The sequence below is a fragment of the Octodon degus genome, unplaced genomic scaffold (assembly GCF_000260255.1).
Source record: "Octodon degus isolate 3935 unplaced genomic scaffold, OctDeg1.0 scaffold00109, whole genome shotgun sequence".
Lineage (NCBI taxonomy): Eukaryota > Metazoa > Chordata > Mammalia > Rodentia > Octodontidae > Octodon > Octodon degus.
Genome location: NW_004524685.1, coordinates 8,470,617 through 8,495,541, shown reverse-complemented (window position 1 = coordinate 8,495,541; position 24,925 = coordinate 8,470,617). Strand labels below are relative to the sequence as shown.

At 38.8% G+C, this 24,925-nt stretch overlaps 1 protein-coding gene across 11 annotated transcripts in view; it reads left to right on the top strand.

Moving 5' to 3' along the window:
• Adgrl2 (adhesion G protein-coupled receptor L2) overlaps window positions 1–24,925 on the top strand; it is a 228,560-nt gene that overhangs the window by 70,328 nt on the left and 133,307 nt on the right. For all 11 annotated transcript variants that reach the window (XM_023699064.1, XM_023699056.1, XM_004639303.3 and 8 more), the window contains exon 2: window positions 5,293–5,465. In XM_023699064.1, coding sequence (XP_023554832.1) covers window positions 5,393–5,465 — 73 coding nt within the window. In that variant the 5' untranslated portion in view covers window positions 5,293–5,392. The remainder of the gene's footprint in view (window positions 1–5,292; window positions 5,466–24,925) is intronic.

Here is a 24,925-nt window from a genome sequence, read left to right as displayed (position 1 = left end):
TAAACAAAGTTATTTTTCATTTTCTAAGTATTTGTATGGAGAAGTGTGGGATTAAAGTATCCTTTTTTGTGTTTGCTTCAGTAAAATATAGAAAAACAGCCTTTTTCAATAATTTTGTCCCACCGTGGTTATAATTTTAGAGTGCAGATAAATCAGACTGATTTTGTAAAGCTATCAGTAGTTTTCATGTCGGGGTGGTGTATATCGAATACGTCAATTTCAGACTTACTTAGAGCGTGTGCGTTTCGTTTTACATAGTGTCAGTGCCTAATAGCTGGGAGGGGTGACTTCGGTGGTCCCCTGCTTGGATAGCTTTTCCTTTTCTGTCCTTTCCCTGGTTCCTGTAGTTGTTTGGGGCTTAAAATCCATTGTTCACGGTGGGTCGCTGTCGATAGGTAGACAATGCTTTAGATGTGAATGTCTTTTAGTCTGGTGACTCTTGTCTTAATAGACTATCAATCTTAATCAGTATTAAAATTTTAAAATTTTCTTTTCCTCAACCTATAATTGATGTTAAATGACCTCTTATGTCATTGATAATTATCAACAAAAAAATTTTTTTTTGGTATTTGTTAAATAAATATTGTATCATCTGACTCCATGTGATTTTTCTGGTTATGTACCAGATATGTGCTGAAAACTGGTTAGTGCTGTTTTCCTTTTAAATAATTTTGCTGACAGTTAAAGGCACAGGATAATTATTGGACTAATAAATAAGGGCAGGTTACTGTCTGAAAAGACTACAGCTGACTGTGCGCTGTAAGTAGTGTATGAGCCATCGAGGGCTGCTGGGGTATACACAGTGCTGAAGCGTTTTCCTGGAAGTCACTGTTCAGCTTTAGAAGGTTCAGTAGTAAGGATGCATTAATTGACTTTTTACATGACAGAGTAATAGGATACTTACATCTTAAAAAAAAAAAAAAAAAAGATCGTGGCAGGGGTTTGGTAGACAATGGCTTGTGGTTTCTAGAAAGAAGATCAGCATGAAATTGTTTGAATCTTATTTGAAGGAGAAGAAAAGGAAAAGCTAAGCAGCTGTATTTTAGGAGTGACTTTGATTTTTAAAGATCCTTGTCATCCACAGAAGAAAAGTGTTGATTGTGTTGTTACTTAGAAAGGATTGTGAGGTGTCTTTTCCCTGCTGGCGCCTCCTCTCCCATACAAAGCTGTCATAGGCTGGTGGATAAAAAAACGTTTTCGAAAGTCTGAATACGCGCCAGTTGCTAATGTGGGAAATTATTTAAAGGAACCCTTTCCCTGTGTTGCAAGCCCCCACCCCAGTCCCTCTTTTGCTTTTGTTCCTTGTTTTGTTTGCTCTGTGAGATACTCCTGTTGCGCTTCTTTTTAGAGCTGGAAGGACCAGTCTGTTAACTACATCTGTGCCTGAATGTCTTCTTGGCTCCAACTTGATTTAGAAGGGATGTTTCCTCGGGATTAGTTTTACCATATTTGATTATTTATTTTTTTATTCCTTGCTGTTTGTGGTTCGCTGAGTATTTCGGTTTTCATTAATATTTGTTCAGTGAAAAGTTGTTTTTAATTCGGGTCACAGCAGTACAGTCTTTTGGTTTAGTTTGCAAAATTGCTCTGTAGTTTGAACTTCTGGAAATAATTCTAGTTGCTATGAAAGTGATTAGGTGTAGGTGTGGAATGAGAAAAATGAAGGGGGATACTCCTTGCTACTCATTGCATGGGCTGTTGCACTTAAGTTTTATTTGCATAAAGAAGTCATAGTTTTATGCATTCTAGGATGTTGATGTGTCAGAAACAATAATTTACACTAAGCCTTGTACTTGGAATGTGCATTGCATATGTGTTACGGGTTCTCAGACCTTCAGAGTACACTGAATTTTAGCTCAGAAAGTCTGTGCACGAAGAGCTCTGTCCTGGCCAAAGACCGCAGGGGAGTCTCGGTCGTGTGGTTTCCTCCGCCTTTTCCTCTCACTAACAGAGGTTTTCCTATCTTGGCAGCTGTTTCCTACGAAGCAGTGATCAGCCCCTGATTTCTTCCTTCCCCTCCTTCCCACAAGTAAGGACTCTTAAATAGTGGGTGACCAGAGACAGACTGCTCTTGGATCGCCTCAGGGAAGTGGAACCGAGCTTAAGAGTGGCACGGGCAGGCTGCCCGCAGGCCTGCGCCTGCAAAGCCAGAGTTCCCAGTGCAGGTCCAAGTTAGCTCTTTGGAAGCCTGTGCAGGAATCCGGAGCAGCCCAGGGGCTGGCTCCGTTTTGCCTGCAGCAATTTCTGCACCTCATCCCCATTTAAAAATTACTCTCAAAGCTTGATCAGATTGTTGAGCAGACTGTAGGAGGTGAATTTCCATTGATGAGACTTCTGGTTAGGACAGGCCTTAAGGTAGGGACTTGGCAACAGCAGCTGTGACCTGCTGGTGGTCTATTTTAGGTTGTATCTTTTGAATAATGTGGGGGAGCTTGGAGTAAAAAGTGAACAGAGCAGGCCAGCTAGTTCCATGTAGGTGCGGGCCTAATCTCCATCAGATGATGCTGATTTTGGGTACCCTTGAACCCAGGGCCTCAGGGACGTGAGGTGAGCACTTTACCACAGAACTAGAGTTAAAGCGACCCCTCCCCCCTTCTGCCGCTGCTCTTTCTGGTTTTTAGATGTTCTGTTCCGAGAGGGGGTCTCATTATGTTGTCCGTGCTGATCAGGAACTTGTAGTCCTCCTGCCTGCCCTCTGAGGAGTCCATGAGATTAATTTTGAATAATTCATTCTTTTGTTTTTTTGGATTCTTAGCATTCAGAAGAGGAGGAAGCCTACTGTGACTTCCTTTGTTTTTTTTTCTTGCTTCTTTGGACAGAGAAGCATCTGAAGTGTTATTCTCAGAACTGTTTAATACTATCTGTGGCCTCGATCATCGTAAAACCTAAATGTCTTTAATGATTTCAGAGAGAGCTAAAAATTAGACGGATTATGAGTCATGGAGGGGGAATATAGGGAAGCTGTTATATCTCTGACACTATGGGCATGAGAAAACAGATTCCTTATTGTAGAGATATCTTGCTAATTTCATTTGTAATTTTTATGGATCTTTATATTTGAATACTAGATAATGGCTTCAGATTGTTTCACGTTCTTTTATGGGGTGGAGGTTGATAAGCCCAGATAGAGAGCCCAACATTCCAAACCATTTAGAATCTAACTGGTTTTCAATTACACTTACATTTCAGTGAACTGCTAATATATTACAGGAACCTGCTAATACAATCCTATACGATACGCTGAAGCACGTAGTAAATGCAAAATAGTTCCGTTAGCATGCAAGAGAACTCAGAGTTGCCAGGAGAACTTTGCTTTTTTCATTATCTTTATGCTTTAATGACAGCATCTAAATGATTAAAGAATTGGCTTATTTGAGCTATTTATGCAGCTTCAGGATGGGGAGGGTAAGAATTTGCCCTACTTTATAAAAATTGAGTCGTAGCTGGTTCAGGGTAGCCAGAGAAAACTTGGTCTAAATATTGCCTAGAAGAAAATGCTGGGACGTGAATAAGAAGAAATTCTAACATGAATTTGTGATTTCTTTGCCCTCAGAGGCTAGCCCGGAAGGGATAGATACATGTGGCAAGTGCTGCCATTTTATGTTTAACACGAGGCTGCTATTATCTCTCTGACTCCTCATACTGTCCTACAGAGAGATAGAGCATTTGCACAGAACTCAGCAAACCATCTGGTTTCATGTGAATTTCAGTAATCAAGAAATACTTCGACTGTGTTATATCTCTGGAGGTTTTTTATTTTCTCCAGTTTGCAGAATTGAACCCATGAGTTCTGGTCAAAATTAGAATTGATGCCAGGCTTGGTGTGCCTCACTGTGTCTTGCCCAATAGTTTTAAAAAAGACTTGTGCATCTCACCAGGCCTGGTGCCCTACACTTGTAGTCCTAGTGCTTGGGAGGCTGAGGCAGGAGGACGGCCACAAGTTTGAGGCCAGCCTGGACTACATAGCGAATTTCAGGCTAGTCTGGACTATATAGTAGTGAGACTTTGTCTCCGAAAAAAGAAGAAGATTATGCATCTTGCACGTTCAGTGATCATGACTCAAGTGATGTTACTTGGGTTCAGTGGACCCAAGGCTTTAGGTGAATCTTTTTTTTTTTTTTTAATTTTATTTATTTATTTGTGTGTGTGTATGTGTGTGTGTGTGTGTGTGTGTGTGGCCAGCTCAGTCCACCAGGGGGCGGGGCTGGCTGGCATGTGGTGCTGGGGGATTGAACCGCGGTCCCTGTGCTTTGCTAAGCTTGTTCTAAGTAGGTGCTTTAGACCACTGAGCCATCTCACCAGCCTGCTTTAGGTGAATCTTAACTTACGTGTTGCTCTACTATGAGATTATCACTTAATTCAACTGTTTGCTCTATGAGTAATTAACAGTCGCACGTAACAATTTGATATGCTATTAAGGAGTGTGACATTTTTCGCAGTGTCTGTTGTATATAAATGAAAGCAGACCTATAGACATTTGATACCACTAACTGTGTGTAGAAGAATGGACTCCGTACGTCGGTATCCCTTGGTGCCAGCCAGTTATACAAAATAATTGCTGTTACCATCATCAGAAATGAAAAAAAGTGCATATGTGCTCGTGACCTTTTAATATTTATTTATTTATTTTGCCATTCTGGGGATTGAACTCAGGACCTTGTGCTTGTGAGGCAGGTACTTATGCCACCAAGCTTTTTCCCCAGCCCCATGAATTTTTATTTATTTATTTATTTTTATTTTTTTATTTTAAAAAATATTTATTTATTTTGTGTGTGTGTGTGGTCAGCTCAGCCCACCAGGGGGCGGGGCTGGCTGGCATGTGGTGCTGGGGGATTGAACCGCGGTCCCTGTGCTTTGCTTAGCTTAGCTTGTTCTAAGTAGGTGCTTTAGACCACTGAGCCATCTCACCAGGCCCCCCCCCATGACTTTTTAAAAAAGGATGTATTACATACTAAAGCGAATGCTTTGATAGCTAATACCTGTTATGGAGGTGTGGATGTACAGTTATCCTTGAATGACTGTCTTTGCTTTTGTAACAAAAATGTTACTACTAGCAATTTGTCTACTCCATGCATTCCTGTGTAGTGATTATCTGTCCATGCTTCTTGGAGTCTGACATGCTGGAGTGTGCGTCTGCGACCTCCAGTGGATGGGAATGGCTTCCGTGTTGGTGATACCGTCAGAATATAGTTATTCTTACAGCAGGAGGGAAAGGGAGAGAGACTAGCTATTTTTCCGTTTTCTGGGACATTACAGGACAGTAAGTAAATGATGGATTTGTTTGTTTTTCAGATATGAGGATCAATGATGCAGACTGCTGGGTCCGATGAAGCTGGGCATTTATAACTAGATTCATTAAGGAACACGAAGAAAATATTTCAAAGGATCAATAATGGTGTCTTCTGGCTGCAGAATGCGAAGTCTGTGGTTTATCATTGTAATCAGCTTCTTACCGAATACAGAAGGTAAGAGCAGTGTAAAGTTCACTTCTTAGATCGAGGAGAACATCAGCTGTGTCTGCGCTACTCTGCGTGAAAGTGGCCACAGTGGCTTCTTAGAAACAGGTGTTGAATTCCTTCCTTTTGGTGGCTGAATTATTTTTACTGTAGTGCTATATTATAATGAAAGAGCTACATGTTTGACTTCATATTCTACATATATTGAAAAATACAGTAAGTCTAAATAAGTCTAAGGGAACTAAATTGATTTTTTAAAATATATTTTATGTCTACTGGCTACATTCATTTCACTAAAATTGAAAGTAGTTTTATGGCGACTCTTACTTCTTTGGTTTCTCTACTTCTGAAGTAGTCATAATGCTAAAATGCCTGAAATTTTTTGTGCCTTCTAGAAAAATCTGTTTTTGTGCTTTTGTTTAACATTATCACTATCCTTTAACAACATACACTTTTCTTATAATGTGAAAATTTGTAGGAATATAGTGATGGTTTCTTTATACTTAAAAAAGTAGGTAAGGAAATTTTCTTTAGTGTTTTTTTAAATTTTTAATTTTCTTTATATCACAGGGATTGAGCCCAGAGCCCTAGGAGTGCTTTCCATTAGGCTCTATCTCTAGCCCCTAACAGTGTTTAAGTCGAAATATATTAGCATATTTTTCAAGATAAACATGATTTTTAAAGATATAAACATGCTTTTGAGGTCTGATGAGCTAATTAGAAGTGTCTTTAATAATTACTATATATATTACCTGTTACCTATTATTTCTGTAGTCTTAAATATTATTTCAATGTAAAAATAATATCACTTGGGTAGTTTTTGGAGTAGGCTAGAGGTTAATACAGAGATAAGAAAGGAAAATTTTGTAGCTAGTCGGTAGGCGTAGTTACTGTGTTTGACCTGACAACATATTGACGTATAAATATGTGAAGATTACAGTGTCTGAGAAATGAATGTATAGAGATTTAGTTTCAAGTAGTTGAAAAAATATTTCAGAATTTTAAAAATGGTTTTGCGTGTCCTTTAATTGGTTCCATTTATACTTATTAATAAAGTGATGGGAAAAGAAGCGTACTGTCAAGTAATAGAGACATATTACTCTATTGTCCTTGTAATAAACTTCAAAATGTGACCATTTTAATTTTACCAAGAGGATTTTCTTGGAATTGCTTGTTCCCAAGTTATATTTTACCATTTTTTGCTGTCTTTCAGTAGTCTTACATTTCTTATATTGATAAAACTTAATCATATAATTTAACTAGCCAGTTGATTTAGAAATATTTTAAGAACTTACGTATCCAGCAAGTAGAAGAGTGTTCACAGATTTAAGTCACACTTGACAGGTACAAATAGGTTAGTAGTTTATGTGCAGATGACATTCCTCTTTGCTTTAGAATAAGAAGTGTATCAGATTTAAAAGTGCAATAAGTCTGAATGACTAGTGCCGTGATGGTAAACCACAAGCAGAAACTGAATTTAATAATACAAATCTCAAGCTTGGATTGTTATGAAAATTATGTGTATACTCTATCATTTTGCATCTGGTTTTTGGAGGCAGAAACTAACCGGATTCCCGCTGTTATGTGTGAATGTTTTTATACATTTAAAAAAGATTCCAGGTGTGGACCAATGCCTCATTAGTCCAATAATGAAAAATTTTCCAATCAACATAGAGACCGCCTTGCTGGCACAGTAGCCTAACTCAGCGGGGAGCTAGCAGACAGAGACTTTTTCACGAGATGCTGCAGTTTTATTTGGGGCGTCACCTCTCAGGTCAGGATTCATATCTGCTCTTACGAGAAATTTCATTTTCGGCGCATCAGGCTAGGGGGTGCTGCTTTTGAAGCCGTTCCCTCCTACAGGTGAAAAGGACCCAGAATGAAGAGTAAGAGTGCACACGGTGAGTGCGTACCGGTAGAACGTTGATCAGCACCCCGTGAGTTTGTCTAAGAAAAGTTTTACGTGTTAGGATACTCCTTTATAGCAGCAACTAGACAATGGGCTGTGAACACCCTTGGAGAAAACCACTCAAAGTTAGATATGAGGACGTGGGAAGGAAGATAGAAGGTTGACTATTCAGCCATTAAGCTTCATCCGAACCCTAGCGCCATTACTTTTTAAAATGTTATCCAGGTGGTGCTTTCTGCAACCGTTCCGAGGTCCTTGCCCATAAACTCAGATGAGGTTACCTGGGGGGTCTTCTTCTTCCTCCTTTGATCCAGTGACTAAATTGAGCCAGGTCCTTGGGGTCAAGCCCACACAAGGCGTAGTTCTTTGCTCTTGTTCTTCGCTGGCATTGCAACCTTAATACCTCCTGGAACCAAGTACCTAACGTGGCTGGGGTGCAAAGCGCAAGCTGGAGAAGCTCTACAGCAAGCAGGAAAGTCCTTCCCGCAGGCCCAGGAGTGGATCCCTGCCGGTCGTTAGCCTCGTTTTACCAGTCTTTTCCACTGTTCTGCAGAAGCTGAACAGTAAGATTTCTCACAGCTAATTAAGATTGCCAAAACGAAGCCAGCCGATATATTGTCCCAAAAGCTAGGGGACAATGTCCCAACATGCCTTTCTGCTTTGCAGAGCTTTCTTCTCTTTAATGTTTTATCTTGATAGAACTGTAAAGGTTTCACATAATTTTGGATTTGTTTTACACCTGTACTTTTCAGGTATCTATTTCTAAATGTGTAAGAAGCCCTTACTCCTGTCATGTTTCTGTGCATAGTTCTTTTTATAATTAAAAAAAAATACTAAAAATCTTATTTATCTATTTGGTACAGGGTCTCACTACATAGCTTGGAATTGTAGTGATCCTCCTGTCTCAGCCTCCTCAGTGCTGGGATGACAGGTGTAATTACAGGTGACTGAACCTTGGTCCTCGCACTTGCCAGGCAGGTGCTTAGACCACCAGTCTATCTCCCTGGCCCAATTTCTTCATCATCATAATTGTTTGCAATTCTGGGGTCGAATGCTTTGCCTTCTCCACGTAGGAAAGTACTCTGTGGATGAGTTATGTCTCCAATCACTCTGGCCAAGTAAACACTAACTTAAGTATTTCTAAAATTTTGAGGTGATACAATCTAAATATATAAAGCTTTAGTTGTCGGCATCACCTTATCTGTAGTTATCAACCTATCTAGATGCATTTTTTTAAAAAGAGGAGCAATGTTTTATTCTTGTTCTCTTCTATGAACTTTTGAAAATTATTTTTAATGTTTTCAGAGAACAGTGATTGTGTAAAAACCAACCATTCTAAGTATTCTGTAGGTTTTTCTTGTAATAGATTTTATTCCTAGAGAACTAAGCTCAAATTCCTTACAAATCAGGCTGGGGAGATAGCTCAATGATCTAAGCACCTGGCAGTCAAGTGCAAGGACCCAGGCTCAATTTCTGGTACCACATGCAGCGCCGGTCCTGGAATCTTGGGTGCACTCTGGCCCCAAAACCAGACCTATAATTCCAGCGCTGGGGAGGCTGACACAAGAGGATCACTACAAGTCTGAGCTGCATAGGGCGATCCTGTACCAAATAAGTAAAAGATTAATTTTTTTAAAAAAAGTCAGTTCTTTTGATAATCTGGTATGCTTTCATTATTTTGACCAGTTTTTATAAGCATAGCCACCCACTGGTATCAAATATCAATAAGTAGGGAAGTAAATTGAATTTTTGTGAATTAGAGAATTAAATTATGCTGTATAATGGGGCCTTGGCAGGCATAAGTCAGACATACGAAGGCTTGCTCAAGTGATGAGTTTCAAATCATAGTGGTTCCTCCGCAAAGCCAGGAATCTGGATTTCAGGTTGAATGCTTTTCGCAGTGTGTGTAATTAGATTTCATAAATCAGAATTTTAGTTAATCAGGTCAAATTACATTGTTGCTTATCCTTATTTTAAAGAAAAATATACCAGGTATAAATGCCAAGTATGTCATGTATAGATTTACATATTTTTAATCATTTATTTTTTTTAATCAAGAAAATTAAAATCATAGTTGTAGGAATGGCACTTTGACAGTTTTCAGTATACATTTAAATATTTTCAAGAACATTTTCTAATGACCTTTGAATTAATATTATCTGACTGGGCTGTAAAATGTATCTATTGGGTATTTTCAGTGTCCAGTAGAAGGAAAAAAATGCAGATGTAGTGATTAATTATGAATTAGGGATAAACTTTTTCATTTCTAACCATTTCCTCCTGAATGGCCTGAATTTAGTAGAAGAAATAATAGCTATTTAAAGTTAATTTTTTTTTTAATTATTTATTTATTTTTGTGTGTGTGTGGCCAGCTCAGCCCACCTGGGGGCGGGGCTGGCTGGCATGTGGTGCTGGGGGATTGAACTGTGGTCCCTGTTGTTTGCTAAACTTGTTCTAAGTAGGTGCTTTAGACCACTGAGCCATCTCACCAGCCCCTTAAAGTTAATTTTGAGAGATTAAAATAATAGCTCCTGTGTTAGCTTTTTTTTTTTTCTTTTTTAATTTTTCCCTTATATGGATTCATCTATCTATAAACACAGCAGTATGCCAGTTTCATCGAGCAGGGCCTATTGTTATTCATCAGTGTGTTTAAGTGCCTGGAAACTATCTGGGTTTATCAAGTGCGGGGCTCGGGAAGTCTTTGAAGAAGTTCCCAGTGCAGAGGGAAGGAAGGAGACAGCGGGCGGTTGGATCTCAGGATGACTGGTGTCGCCACCTCCCACCTATGCTGTTGCCGCCACCAGCCCTACACACAACTGGCATTTTTTTTTAGTTTTTGAAAAAAAAATTTTTTTAATTCACTATATTCAGACTTTAATGGCCATCTGCTTCCTGGGAATTAGTGTCCGTAGAGTTTCAGAATGTCTTTTTATTCCTCTGATCAGGTTTCTTGAGTATAATTTAAATTAAAAAAAAAAAAAACAAAACCCAAAACTGTTTTCACAACTACCTTTCAGCTGTTTACTGACAGAACAATAAATTTTCAAAAATATTCACACCAAGTTGAAAAACAGATTTGGTTAGGGAGGGATGGTATGTGCAAGGGACTTCCGAACTGCCTCTCTGTCTCTCTTCCCTGCGATGCCCTTGACCTCTCTCCCTTGTCAGGAATGACTGGACGGCCATTGCTGTGATGTGCGCAGTTGGCTTACTGTCGGGATTTCAGATTTCCCAGTCTGGCAAAATTGACTGCTTTTGTTCATTTCACTATATTTGATTAGTTGAAGTCTAGGAGGGATATTTTCGGCAAGATACATGGGGATTCGGCTGTATGACTCCTATTAAGCTTAATGGGAGTCATAACTCCCATTAAATTAATAGGAATTGTATATCTGCTTGCTGCAAATGCACCCTTATTTTTAAAATTCACAGATTATGTAAATTAACATCCACTCAAAACAATGCATTCAGTTTTTTAAAGGTAATTTTATTTCTCTTTTTAGCATAGACCAGCGTGGTTTTACTCCTAAGAAAAATTTAAATTTATTGCCCTTAGAACACTTTAAAAATTCCTTCATATTTTATGCGTGTAATGCAGTTTGATGGCAGCAGCTTTTATCTCCATAGATAGCGGTGTAATTCAGCTTTAAAATATAAATATCGCTGGCATTTATAAGTTGTGCGATGTTGATTCTTGGACAAAGAAAATGCTGCGTATTATGGATTCCAGATCAGGGTAAATTTGCGCTGAAGATGATTCAGTGTTGGAAAAATTAGAGCTAAGCTTAAATAGAATCCACTGACATGTTTTAAAGAGTTAATTTGGATTATATTTTGGTCGTGTTCTGTACCAGTATTCAGTGTCACAATCTGTTATGTTTCATAAATAGAGATTAAATTCAAGCGCCTGATTGCTGATTTTTCCCCTTCTCACTTTTCCTTCTACTTTCTTCTCTGTTCTGTGCTCTTTTCCTTCTTTCCCAGTAGTGGGGAAGGTTTGTTTATCCAGCCTGCTTTGAGTCCGTTGCTGGTGAAAAAGGTTCACTCAGAAGAGCCACCAGTAGACCTCAGGGATATTAGCTTGTCTCACTGTGTAAATTTTGTAACCTTCCATTTTTTTCTGAAGACTGTATCACATATTTAATAATATCACATATTTTATAGCAATAACAATAAAAATGAGAATGATTCTCATTAGAATAATTTAATAATTCATTATTTAATTCATTAATTCTAATTAATATCTAAATAGAATAAATTCTAATTTCATTTTAGAGATACAAATTTCACATGCATAATAAGCATTTATCACAGTTATTGTTAAATTTTGAAAGAATAATGTATTAAAAGTAGATAATTGAAAGCCCAAGAGACATTTAAAATACCTTAATTTTTTTGGGCTTGCAATTCTAATTATTCACCATTAATTTTAGTGTTCATGAAACTTTTGCCTCAGTTTTTGAACTATTGCTATAGGCTTTTTTATATGTTACATACATAGAGAAAAGATGATACGTGTGGTTAAACGTATTCAAGTGCTAATGTGGAGCCTTGTACCTGGAGAAACAGCTTTGTCTGCATGTTCCTAAGGGAGTGTGTTACTGGAACATATGCTTGGTACGCTGTGGTACTATTTTCCTTCCACCTCCTCTGCATGACAAAGAATGACATATGACAGCCACATAGCCTACATGCATTAGACATCACTGTGGATTAGCAAATATCTTGTGACATCTTCCAACCCCGTGCCTGAACTCCTTTTGTCAATTTGACAGAAGTGATTCCAGGAGAATACCTAGCCCTGGCCTTGGGATCTGTTGGCTAAAATGCAGAGCTGGGAAGGGAATTCCCTATCTGCACTTCAGGAAGCGAAAACAACATTTGTAATCTTTCCTTATCAGCATGGGACTCTCCTGATTTTGACTTTTATGTGTGCTATAATTCTGGCTTTGAGGACTTATTTTTCTTGAAAGTGTTTTTTCTCCCCTTCTTAACTTCCAATTTTGAATGCAATATATCTTCATAAAAAATACAAAAATAAAAAAAATCAGGATAAAAATGTACTCATTCTTAATTCTATGGTCTGGATTCTATGAGCTAATACTATGGCACATTTATTTTCCCAAAACACACATTGGATGTATCCAATATAAAATTAGGTATTCAAAACAAAGTTAAGATCTTCAGCTGTATGTACTCTTATATTCAGACTTTTCACTTTACAATTCAGTACACTGTTTTGTCACATTAATGCGTTTTAACAATAGCTGCCTTGTAATTCATCATGTGTATATATACATATTACGATGTATGTATACATAATATAACTTTATAGTACATGTTTGTTTTCTTTTATGTCTGGTTATTTCCTGAAGCTAGAATTATAGAATTCTGATGATTATGTTAGAGATGTAAGCATCATCCCATTGGCTTTTCTGCAGACTTGCCCGAACATATTGTTTACACTGTTAGAGGAGCAGTCTCTCCCTTTTTAAAAAGAATTGACACTTTTATGTGCAGAAGGGTTTTATATTTTAAATTTGTGGATTGGGGACTATTAATGAAGATTAAAAACTTGTTTTTCATGCATTTGTTTATTGACTAGTAATTTTGGATTTTTTTGTTCATTACCTTTTTCCAGCTTATCTGATTGCATTGTTATAACTCATTGATGATAATGACCTTTTGTTATTTTTATTATGAAAAATGCATTACAGTTTATCTTATAGTTTATACTCCTTAATTTCTATATGAAAATGAAAAACCAGAGGCATTTCTAGTGAAACACTAATCACAGATTTAACAGTTATCAAGTTGTTATTATTGTACTGGGTGTATTTGTTTTTGCTTTTTGATGTAGCTATCTAGTGAGATTATTTTTATGCCTAAAATGTCATATTTTGATGTCTGTTACTTACTAGCCTTGTCTTATAGTCTTGTATATGTTTATCTAAAATTCTAATCTCCCTGAATTTTTGTTTTTAAAAATGTTGCTGGGCTCAAACCAAGGCTGTGTGCTTGGGCAGGCACTGCGCAACTGAACCCTTGCCCCTAAATTCTTTAGTCTGTTGATCTGAAGAGAAATGAACCAACACTAAACCAATTGCTATGACTGCATTCTATGAACAAAATGGATAAAGGTGTTACAAAAGCAGATTAATAAATGATGGATAATAGTAAAAAAAAACCCAAAAACAAGAACGAAGAAGTATACTATATGTATTCATACATACTGAACTGTGAATAGAAATGTCACTGTTTTGATTCCTGTAATACATCAGCATTTCAAAGATTGTTTTAACAGTCTGTTTATTTATTTATATATTTGTTTGGTATAGGGCCTTGCTACACAGGTTGGGCTGGCATGGCATGTAATACTAGGGATTGAACCCAGGACCTTGCGCTTGCCAGGCAGGCACTTAGACCTCCGAACTATCTCCCCAGCCCAGATCCGGCATTCTCAGACCACTGAAATGACCTCTTGCATGTACTGTATTTAAAAAAGGTTTATTAAGAAATAATTCTTGTAAAGCAGGGCAAGCAACAAAAACGTGATTGCAGTGACTAAAATACCACACCATGAAGAAAAATTCCCATATAATAAGAATTGTAGGGGCTGCAGAGATGGCTCAGTGGTCTAAAGCACCTACTTGAAACAAGCTTGGCAAAGCACAGGGACCGCGGTTCGATCCCCCAGCACCACATGCCAGCCAGCCCCGCCCCCTGGTGGGCTGAGCTGCCCCCCCACACACACACATACACACACACACTAAATAAATGTTAAAAAAAAAAAAAAAAAAAAAATAAAAAAAAAAAAAAAAAAGAATTGTAGACTGTAAAAAATAGGGATTTCCTAGGGGTGCGGGGTATGGAAGGCTTTGTGTAAGAGTTTCTGTTAAGAAAAGAGACCCAAGTAAAATTTTCACATATTTTTCTGCTGATTTTTAGGTGCTTCTTATTCCTTTGCCTGTATGCAAATGTTCTGTGTGAGCACCCGCCATTAGTTCTCTTCCATGATTCCTTTTGTCCTTGTAGCTTAAGTTGACCGTCTCTAAGTTGAGAATCCCAAATACTCTGAACCTTGAAACTTTTTGAGAGCTCACATGATTCCCCCCTCCCAAAAGCAGCGGGCTACATATTCCAAGATGCCCAAAACTCTGAAATTTGAAACATTTTTGCTCCCAAGATAAGAGGTATTTAACCTGTATTAAACCTAAACCACTTGATCACTTGTACCTGTATCAAATTCAGGTCTTTGAGTTGAAATGTTAAAAGAGTAGCAACTTCGATACCTTAGTCAAACATGATAGAAAAAAATCCAAGGGGGCATTGCTGGTGGTAGTGTGGTTGGGCTTTAGGAGGCCCGTTTTGTGCCCATTTCATATGGTAGCTCTGGGATGGGGTCATGACATCACGTGATCCAAAAGTTGCCCCATGCAGCCAGGAAGATGGGTGTGGTTGGTTAAGTGCATCCGTTGCTTACGGGAAGTCTTTTTTTTAAAAATAATTTTCTATTTGAATTGCTTTAAGTAACTAGGTCAAATAACAATTTTGTTCCTGGGCAGAAGAAAAGGAAATGGGATACTTTTGCCAGGAGAGGGGGGCTGTTTTGTGAAAGGAGAAAATGGAAGGAGAAGGATCCAGGTTGGGGAGGATCCAGGAAGGAATTGTACAGGAGGAGGAGAGGCTTAAGGCAGTCACTTGAAAGATGGCGTGTCTCTAGGGTAGGTCGTGTCACTCAGATTGGATGCACAGACTTGCCAGTCACTTGTGGGGCCTGTCAAAATACAGTCCCTGCCTCAGCAATCTGGGCTGGACTCCACTGCTCTGCGTTTTCTGCAGGTGTGGAGTGATGCTGAATTTGCAGATCTGGGAGGAGACTTTGTATCAAAGAGTTAATATTGTTGATTAGAAAATCAGATTTCCCATGACAGTAATTTCCACAATTGCTAATCAAGGTTTGTTTCTAACCCAGACAACATGGCTGAAATATAGAAATGACATCATTTTGAGTTTTGTAACTCATGTTCTCAAAAAGAAATAAGCTACCTCAAAACCTTAGTGAAGTTATAGTTTGTTAGCATTTTTTTCTAATCCTGCTGCAAATGCTTTCTGTTGACCTTTTTAAGGTTTCTTTTGAAAAATCCATTAGCAATGATAGCTGCCTCACTCTTCCCCTGTAATACTTCCCTGAGTTCTCCATTGATGCATCCTGCTTTTCATTCTATCAAACATTTTTCATGCCATCCTAGTAGAATTATTTTATTGTTTAAAATAACATTTATGCACTTTTTTAATGCAAATGACATGAGTTTCACCTAAATTTTAGAAGTGGTCTCCTTTTATACTGATTTGTCAAAGTCAATGTGTTGAGTCACTCAGAACAGTCGTTTTCTTCTCAGAGTTAGTACCAAGTTAGCAATGAGAATATGGGGCTAAGGTGCTAGAATACCAACTTCTCATGAGTGGTAGCTGAAGGTGTTTTACTTGCTTAAAGTCATTTCATGATGTTTCCAGTTTATGGAATTATATATAATCAAAAATTTTCTTCTGTCTTTTTTTTTTTTTTTTTTTTTTTTTTTTGGTAGTACCGGGGATTGAACTCGGCCTTACGCTTCCCAGGCAATCACTTATTTTACTGAGCTATCTCCCTGACCCCTCTTCTTTTTATTGGTGGCCATATTTCTTCTTTGTGGCAGAAGCAGCATTATTTTGCCTTCCTTGTCAGTGACCGGTCACTGGCAGTTTAATCTTATGACAATACCAATTGCCAATGAAATGTTCCTTCATTAAATTCTTTAGCTTTTCAAAGCAAAAATCAAAGTATATTGCAGATTTTAAACAAAGTCAATGAAGTATTTTCATTTCATTTTTTGGGTAGGATTAAAGAATTTTAGACTTGGAATCACAATTTGGGAGTCAGCAATGTAGACTTCTTCACATTGCAGATGGTGGAGGTCAGATCTACCCAGCATTGTCCCGTTGTCCATCTGCACTTCATAGGCCAGTTTTTTTTCCATAGAATTTATATTAACTTTGGGTCCTTGATTGTGTTTCCTTTCCTCGTGAAGCTGTCACTGAAGAGTTTGTAAAGTATATCTTAAAATGTACTGTATAACATTGGTTAACTTAATAGTGACTACCAAGAGATAACATTTCTTTATTCATTAGGGTTTCCAGTTGTTTTGTAAGGAAAATCATGAATTTTATGGGTGAGCCTATCTTGTCAAATGCAGCTTTCCAATAATCTTTGAAAGTTTAAAGTTACAAGTATCTACTTTAAAAAAAAAACAAAAAAAACACAATCTCTGTGTCAGTATGACAAGCTAGAATACTGAATCCTGCAATAATCTTAATTTTATAATGTTTAATGATTACATGCCATCAGTCAACATTAACATAGTTAAAGGGCACGCCTCCTGAGCTCTTCCTTCAGGCCTGGGCTTTGGACATTTATCTTTTCCCTTCAATTTGTTTATAAGACAAATGGTATTAAGTCTCCTTGAGCGCATTTCTCAGTTAACTCAAGTATTTTTTTAATGCCTAACCACTATACAAAAATAGAAAAATAAAAATTGTCTCTGCCCTCATAGAATTCAGTAAGATATTCAATAAAGAAGATGTAAGAGTTTCTAAAAACAGTGGGGGAAAGCCTTACTAGGGGCCGGAGCGTGTATCCGTGGAGTGCTCTTGTCTGCTAAAAATGGCCTTTCTCTGCCTCCGTCGTAATTCGAGTGCTCATTACTGTTTGTGACTATATTGGATTGTGCTGCCCTATAAATGTGTAAGGTTCCTGTTTAAATTTTTAAGACTGTCTAAAGGTAGGAGCCTTTGAAAATGGTCCCGAACAACCAAAAAGAACTCAGCACTATTTTTGTTCCGGATATGATTAGTAACATAGCTTTGCTGTAGCTATCGGTGGAAAACCCCACTGTACAGCGTAGTTGAATTCTATGAGTTTTATCCTCCACTCTTAGATTCTGTTTCATTCAGTGAAAAACTAGTCATAGAGCTAACAGTGACTGAGGGATAGTTGATGTTCAAAGAACCAAAGCAGAGGGGAGAAGGGGGAAGGGAGGAGGAAAAGAGAATGAAGGGACTTAAAGGGGTGCTGATCCAGAGGTAAGAAAAGGAGCTGCTGGCTCTTCTTTGGTCTCTAGAATGGCAGCTATAAAACGCGAGTGACAAGTTTAAGCCTCGAAACGGCCTTCTGATGCTGTCACATGCTTTCTTACATGGTGCTCCAATAAAAACCAAAGTGTCATCTCCTAGTAATCAAGTCATAAAGTAGCGTGCGTCCCAGTGAAGTGTTTGGAATTAAGTGGGCTCTGGTAGTGGAAAGAAAGAATACTTAGGAAGTGTATGTTAAATGCTGAGTTGGTCCTCTGGCTCGAGCTTGGTGTCCCATATTCGAGGTGCCATCCTTCTTGGCATGCTGCTCTTCAGTCCTGTGCATGAATCTCTGAACTGTGTTCACTTGAAGTGAGTTCTAAAATACAAAATTAAACACATGCCAGTCATTCAAGTTGTTCTTGTGTATTTCTTGCCTAAAACCATATATTTAAAGCTGTCAGACTGTGTATCAGGAATTAGAAAGCCAAAAACAGGCTTACAAAGGAGACCTTTAAAGTCTTTCACTAAAACATGCATGTGACACATTTATATATTTATTAGTATTAAAATGAAGTCAGCCCCCCCATCAAATCATTATTTTAAATTAAATTTTGTGTAATTAAAAAGAAAAAAAATAAACAAGATTACCAGAAACGTTTGGAGCCCCGTCAGAAGAGATTCAATTTTACATCATTACGTTTTTAACTTGCCTAATCAGTTGAACAAAAGTACTTTATGTAAAATGATTCTTTTAGTTGCCTTAGCTACAATTCCCTGCAGGATACTATAATTGAAATCTACTCACGTAAGTTAGGAATAATTAGAGCCCCAAATTAAGCCAAACACAAAGTTAATTCAAATAGTCAGCTGCTGTCATTTGAGTGGTTACGGGAGTTTTATTGTTGCTTAACATTTCCGAATGCTTTTAAATATACTTTGTCCTTCAGGTCTGTTTTTAGTATTCTAAGACAAATAAAAATGGGATCATTTAAGCTGGTGTCACACCTACACCCAGATTTTGTCACTGGCTTTCTTCCACTCAGTCTCTGCTATCAGTCAATTAACAACACTGTTGAAAGAGTGAGGTGACACTTCTCAAAGGCAAGCTTTCCCGTAAATAAAGCAGGATTTTAGGATCTATCCAGACTGCCATTAATGCAGCAGAAGTAAGAGCATTTGAAAGCTAACAGAGATAGTCTCCATTTGCGTAAACTCTAAAACAAAGCAAGGATTAACTGGGATCCCTCTCACCAGCAAATTGAAGGGAAAAGATAAATGTCCAAAGCCCAGGCCTGAAGGAAGTGCTGAGGGGGCGTGCTCTTTACGTTAATGTTGACGGATGGCATGAAATAATTAAACATAATAAAATTTAAACTATGCTTAAAATTATTGCAGGCTTCCATATTCTAGTCAGTCACGTCGACAGAGAGATTGTGTTTTTTAAAAAGTAGATACTTGTAGCTGTAAACTTTTGGAGATTATTTTGTAGTGTTGCCCAAAGAGTTGTGTACAAAGAGTGCAGGAAACCTGTCCACACACGAACAACTACAGCATCCAGCTGAGGGCCTGGCTCCCATGGTCATGTCCTGTATGAGTCCAGTGCAAGTCCTAGAGTTCATGGCAGGGCCCCCTAGGAGTCCAGCCAGAGGCCGTGAGCCCATGACAGTGTCTCATGCAGGCCTTTTTCACAGGTCTGCACAGGGAGGGTCCAAAATTCAATGGTGGAAGCTAGAAAGTCTGTGCCAGCAGGACACGGATCTGTGTTAGCAGGCTAGAGAGATCTGCACTGGAGCCAGGAAGAGATGCTCATAGTGAGAACCAGAGCTCCCCTGAAAAGTACCCCAAGCATCCTCTGCAGTAGCGAGGTCCTGAGCTCCTCTAATGATGAGAACATGACAGGCTTCCCCAGGAGGCTGAGCAACGCACCATCTTCCCCTCTGGAGCCAGGAGGTGATGCTCAAAGTGAGGACCAGAGCTCTCCCAGGGTGAACCGTAGCCATTCTCAGCGACACCAACTCCCTGAGCTCCTTCAAGCTCCTTTGACAGTGTGAACAGCTGAGTTCATCCGGAAAGCCAGCATGACAAGGTCCTCCAAAAGAGCCAACAGCAGCCCCAGGAAAAACAACAGCTTCTAGCTTTTTCCTCTCTAGCTCTGCCCCTTATGCTGCCAGCAGCAGCCTTCAGGTGGGCCTCCCATGCCCAGTGCCAATGCTGGTTCAGTTCAGCTGGCTGTTATAAGTTGACCCCAGTTGTCAGTCACCACAGTGAACTCATGAATATTGAAATTAGGTGTCAGTGCATGCAAAGTATGTAACTTGCAGAAAATACTCTAGGATTAGCAGTTGAGTATATTTTAAGTGTATGTTGAAAATTGTAGCAAATATTAGTTGCTAACCATAACCTTAGTTCTGAACACAATATAATTTTATCTCCTTCTAGATATCTGGATGATAACCAATTGTATTAAACTTAGAAAAATACTGCGACTTCTCCTCCCTAAATATGAAGCTTCCTTCTTTAGGACCACTGATGACCTCAACTAAATAGTCATTTGCTTCCTGTGGTTTGACAAAATGTGTTAGAAGATAGGTAATTATGAAGGCATCAGTTTAAAAATGATGAATAATGAATGTCTCCGTTTAGAAATTTCTCAGGGATGTCCTGCGAGCCCTTTCTGTAACTGGGAAATCCTTTTCTGTGATTGAAGCTTCAGTACAAGGAGGAATTTTAGTTCTTTTAACGAATAATAGTATTTTATTATAATATTATTTTACCCAGACTTACTCAACATCGTAGCTAAAGATATATCACCTTTTAAAATTAGATGATTCCCAGTGACTTTCTTGTTAATATTTAAATGCTTATTTAGAGCTTGTCATGTTGAAATTGGTGGCTTTGCTCAGAAATTTCCATCAAAGGTTATTAGAATTAATGTACTGTGTGTGTGTTTGAATATAGATACTGGCAGTTATAATTTCTTAAATTCTCTAACATTTGCAAGTCGACATCTAATTTAACATGTTTTTGTCTGATTTTAAAATATTAGCAAATTCATTATTTGGTAGAAATTGAAATGAATACACAGTGCAGTATACAGTGTACTTTTTTGTGGTCGGCTCATAGCGTACTTTTTATATTTATTAACTTGAAGAGGAAGACGTTTGACTGAGAGTGAGATAAAATAGTATTGTGTTTAGCACTACTGTTAAGTATGCTGGCCATGTATACCTTGTCACTAAAAAGTATGCTTAGAATAGTTTTCAGTGACACGTTCAGCACTGATTTGAGGAATCAGAAGTGCAGTTTTTTGATTCTTATATCTAATAGTTTATTACAGTTTCTTTTGTTAAACTGTGTTACCTCTTAGATCAAAACTTTAGTTTATCAAGCTTTATTCCTGCAGAGGTTATTTATTTTAGGTACCAGTGAAAGTAATTTAAAAATGTATTGCTATTCATAGGGTAAATATAAGAAGAACATTGATACATTACTAGAGCAAATGAATGAACTAGGTTATTGGATGGAGAATAATCAAGGTTAGGAGGTGTTTGTGAGAGCTGCTCATGAGTATAATCCAGCACATACGTGGAAACAAATAGTAAGAGTCTCAGCATAGTTATCACTCATAGATGAAAAGAATATGAAAATATTTTAGAATTGATAGTTCCTGAATATGATAATGACCTAATTAACCTTTTATGGAATTTCTTCTAAATAGGATTATGTGAAAATATGAAGCAATGTAAACCTCCATAATTTTAAGCAAAAATTTTTAATATAACCCTTGCAAATAAGATTTATCGGGCTGTCTGTATGTCTGTCTTTCATTTTGCTTATTTTGTTACTTTTTTTTTTTTTTTTTTTTTTTGTGAAACTGGGAATTGAACTCAGGCCCTTGCACTTGCCAGGGAAGCACTTATTCCACTGAGCCATCTTCCCGGCCCCTTAAAAGTGAACCCTTTTTTTTTATTTGGTGGAACCAGGGATTGAACTAGGGCCTTTGCGCTCGCCAGGGAAGCACTTATTCCACTAAGCCATCTCCCTGGCCCCTTACCTTTTCTTAATTTAGAAAAAAATTAATAAATTCTGTATTTATATAGATATACTTTTATTATAATTTTTGCTACTGCAACTTACTGCACTATATAAATAAAGATGCACTACCGATAATGTTTTTTTTTTACAATTGTTCCAAATTATTTCTTAACTGAGATTTATAAAATTTTCATATTCCACATAGCTGCATTAAGTTTACCGTATAGAAATCAGGGTGTTTTGATTTTGTTTAGCGGAGGTAAAGTAATAAGAAGTGGGTTGTCCGTCCATTCCAAGGGTGAAGAAGGCAGGTGCGGCCAGTCCAGAAGAGAGGGCCTAGTGGGTGCATAAGACATTCGCGCCAGTGTTGCGACCCTGCGTTCTTTGGGGTCTCTGTTCTCACTGAATGGGAGACGGTTTCCAGCTGACAGGCAGACAGAACGTTGTGCTGAGTGTGTAAGCTGGAGTGGTTACATCGAGCCGTTCCCTTCTCCAGGTGCCCGCTTGGAGCGCGGTCCTGCACAAATGCCAAGACAGTGCGTGCCAGGGGCAGTTTTATTTGCTAATTATCCCTCATCCCTCCGTGTCTTGTTTTTTTTGGAAGCAGCTTGCCCAGGTGTTTCAGGAATGCCTGGCGGCACAGCGTAAGAGGTTGCAGGTGCCGATGGGGCAGCAGGAGGCCGCACAGAACACAGAGAACGTTTCTCTGTCTGTGCGGGATTCCCGCTTTCAAGGGTTCTACTCCCTGATGTACCAAGAACAATAGTTGTTAGGAGTCTGTCGGCCTCGGCATACTAGAGAAGCCAAAAAAGTCACAGTTAGCATTTTAAGAAAACTCGGTGGTTGAGCCTTTTAAAACATTTTCTGACTTGCAGGCTGTGGTGAAGTTTCCCAAGATTGTAAAAACTGAAAACAGAACCAGTATTTACGAAGGAGTATTGAAGACAAACATTTTGCTTCTTCATATCCTTTGACCTTACTGGAAAGATTTCATGCTACCTGTTACAATAGTTGAGGGGTGTTTTCCTGCCGCCTTTTTTTTTCTTTTCAGGAAAATCTTTTGTAACACAGTACGGCGATGTTTGAAAATAAGATTTGAAATTTTATGCTTTATGAATTTATCACAAGCTGTTACTAAGTACTGCTCAAATTAATTTGTGCTTGAAGCATTTATAAAAGTGTTGCTGTTCTTGAATTTAATAACTTGGATCACAGAATCACCCTTTAATTAGTTCTGTTAATTGTGTTTTCTTGACTATGACAAATATTTTTCTTACCTATCCTGTGGGCAGTGAATTTTCCTAATATGTTTTCTATTAGTTTGGATGTTTTTCCCTAATCTTTGTATTATGGTTCAGATGTTGAGCTCTACGTGCCCCAAATAGGACAACTTTGATGAAATTCCATACAGTGTTCTTTGGCCTCTAGTCACATTTCATTGATAGAGCGCAGCGTTGCACGAGATTTGTCCTGTCAGCTTTGATTTAGGATTAGGCGTTATTGTCATTCGTATTGACTTAGTCAGCGTTGCCTTGCCCTGACATGTCCTGTAGTGAGATTACATTTATACAGGTTTCTTGGGGGAACAACGAAAGGCGTGTACTCAGTGGCAGCAAATTCTGGTGGAAAGACCCGTTCTGATGTGGTCCAGTTTCTGACTCGTACTTAGCCGCAGTGTGAACTTGTGTGAGTTATGGGCCTTGACTCTGTGTTTCTGTATGTATCATAAAATTGTGAAAATGCTTATGCTTTAAAAGAATTGTTGATGTTTAGAAACCACGCATGTGCACTTTTACCCATCCGTCGTTATCATCTGCCCTGTGCCCAGATTGTACTGTGTGCCCAACTTAGTTCTGGGACATCCACTTAAGGCTCTTCCTAGTGATGGGATGGCATGATCTTAGAAGGGACTAGGGAGGTGCGTTTGTGGGACATTGAGGTGGCTCAGATACCCGAATGCCAAGAATTAGGCAGCTGAACAGGAGCAAGAAAGACTTTCCAGGAGAGCGGGTGCAGTGTTCAAATTCTCCACCTAAAATTTGTGGTGGATTGTAAACAGTTCATGGTGTGTTAAGGTCGGGGATGATACGAGATGACATAGGAAAAAGAGTATGTCTTTATAAACTGGAAGAGTTAGAAGATCAGTGGTAGCCAGCCCTGGGCACAGATGTCCCAGCGCGCCGTTCATTATCATTGAAACCTCAAACCATTCACCATCACTGAGCTAATCATCAGATAATCTCAAAGGTGATTAGAGACTTTTATTCTGGTCAGGGGTTTACTGTTGCCAGCAGAGAAAACAGTGAACCGATTCCTCTGGGGCCAGATGATGCCCATAAATAAGTAAAGTAGGAAAGACAGTAAGAGAAAAGAAATACAACTTCAAAGTGGATGCTGGTCTAAGGTAGGCAGATAGGTGCTACAGAGTTCCAGGTGATTAATCTTATTATTTTGATACTTTTTCCCATATGTGATGTTATTTAAGTTGATTTTTTTTTTTTTTTTTCTCAAGAAAAGTCATTGTTGGATTTGAGTTGATGAGGTTTAGTAAATCACTCGTGAAGGAGAGGATGATTTATTCAAGTTGATGGTAAGGAATGGAAAGAGGTCTGGGAACGTAGAGAACAGCACGCCCCTCCCCCAGGATTCCGGGAGGGGTTCTCTTGCCCGAGGCCCTGCTGGAGTGGGAGGTGGACCACCTCCTAGCTCTGCTTGGGAACTGCAGCCACCGGTGCTTGTGGGCCTCTAGTTGCTGGAGTCCTGAAGTCTTTTGTATCTGGTTATTTCTCCTTTGACCAGCTGGGCTTTTCTCTCTACTTACTCTTCCTTTTTGCCTTACACAAAAGTTGCTCCTTTAAGTTTTGTTTGCAGATGATTTGCATTTTATTGCCTACAGCTTCATCTCCTGGACAGCTTCAGCATTTGCTGTACCTCTGGAGTGGACTGGTGTTTCCCTATTTTATTTATTTGCTTGTCTGTTTGTTCATTCGTTTATTCTTCTACTTATTTACCTATTTTTGTGGTGCTGGAGATGGAAACCTGGGGTGCTCCCACTGAGCTACATTGCAACCCTTTTTACTGTGAGACGGGGTCTTTCTAAGTTGTCCAGGTCAGCCTTGAACTTTCAGGGCTTCTGCCTCAGTCAGTCTAGCAGCGGAGACCACAGGCGTGCACCACCCAGCCCACCTCCAATTACTTATTTTTGAAGAACCTGATGGGCCTCACTACACTGTCTTATACATTGCCCAGGATCCTCGGTTGGCACTCCTTGTCCAAGAACCATGTCTTTGCAGTCACCTGTGTGAATCTGGTCGCCAGTCGGATCTTCTCACAGTCCGGCTGTGTTGCACCTCAGCAGTGTGAGAATGAACTGGTAGAAGAGAGTACACAAGGGGCCAGGGAGATGGCTCAG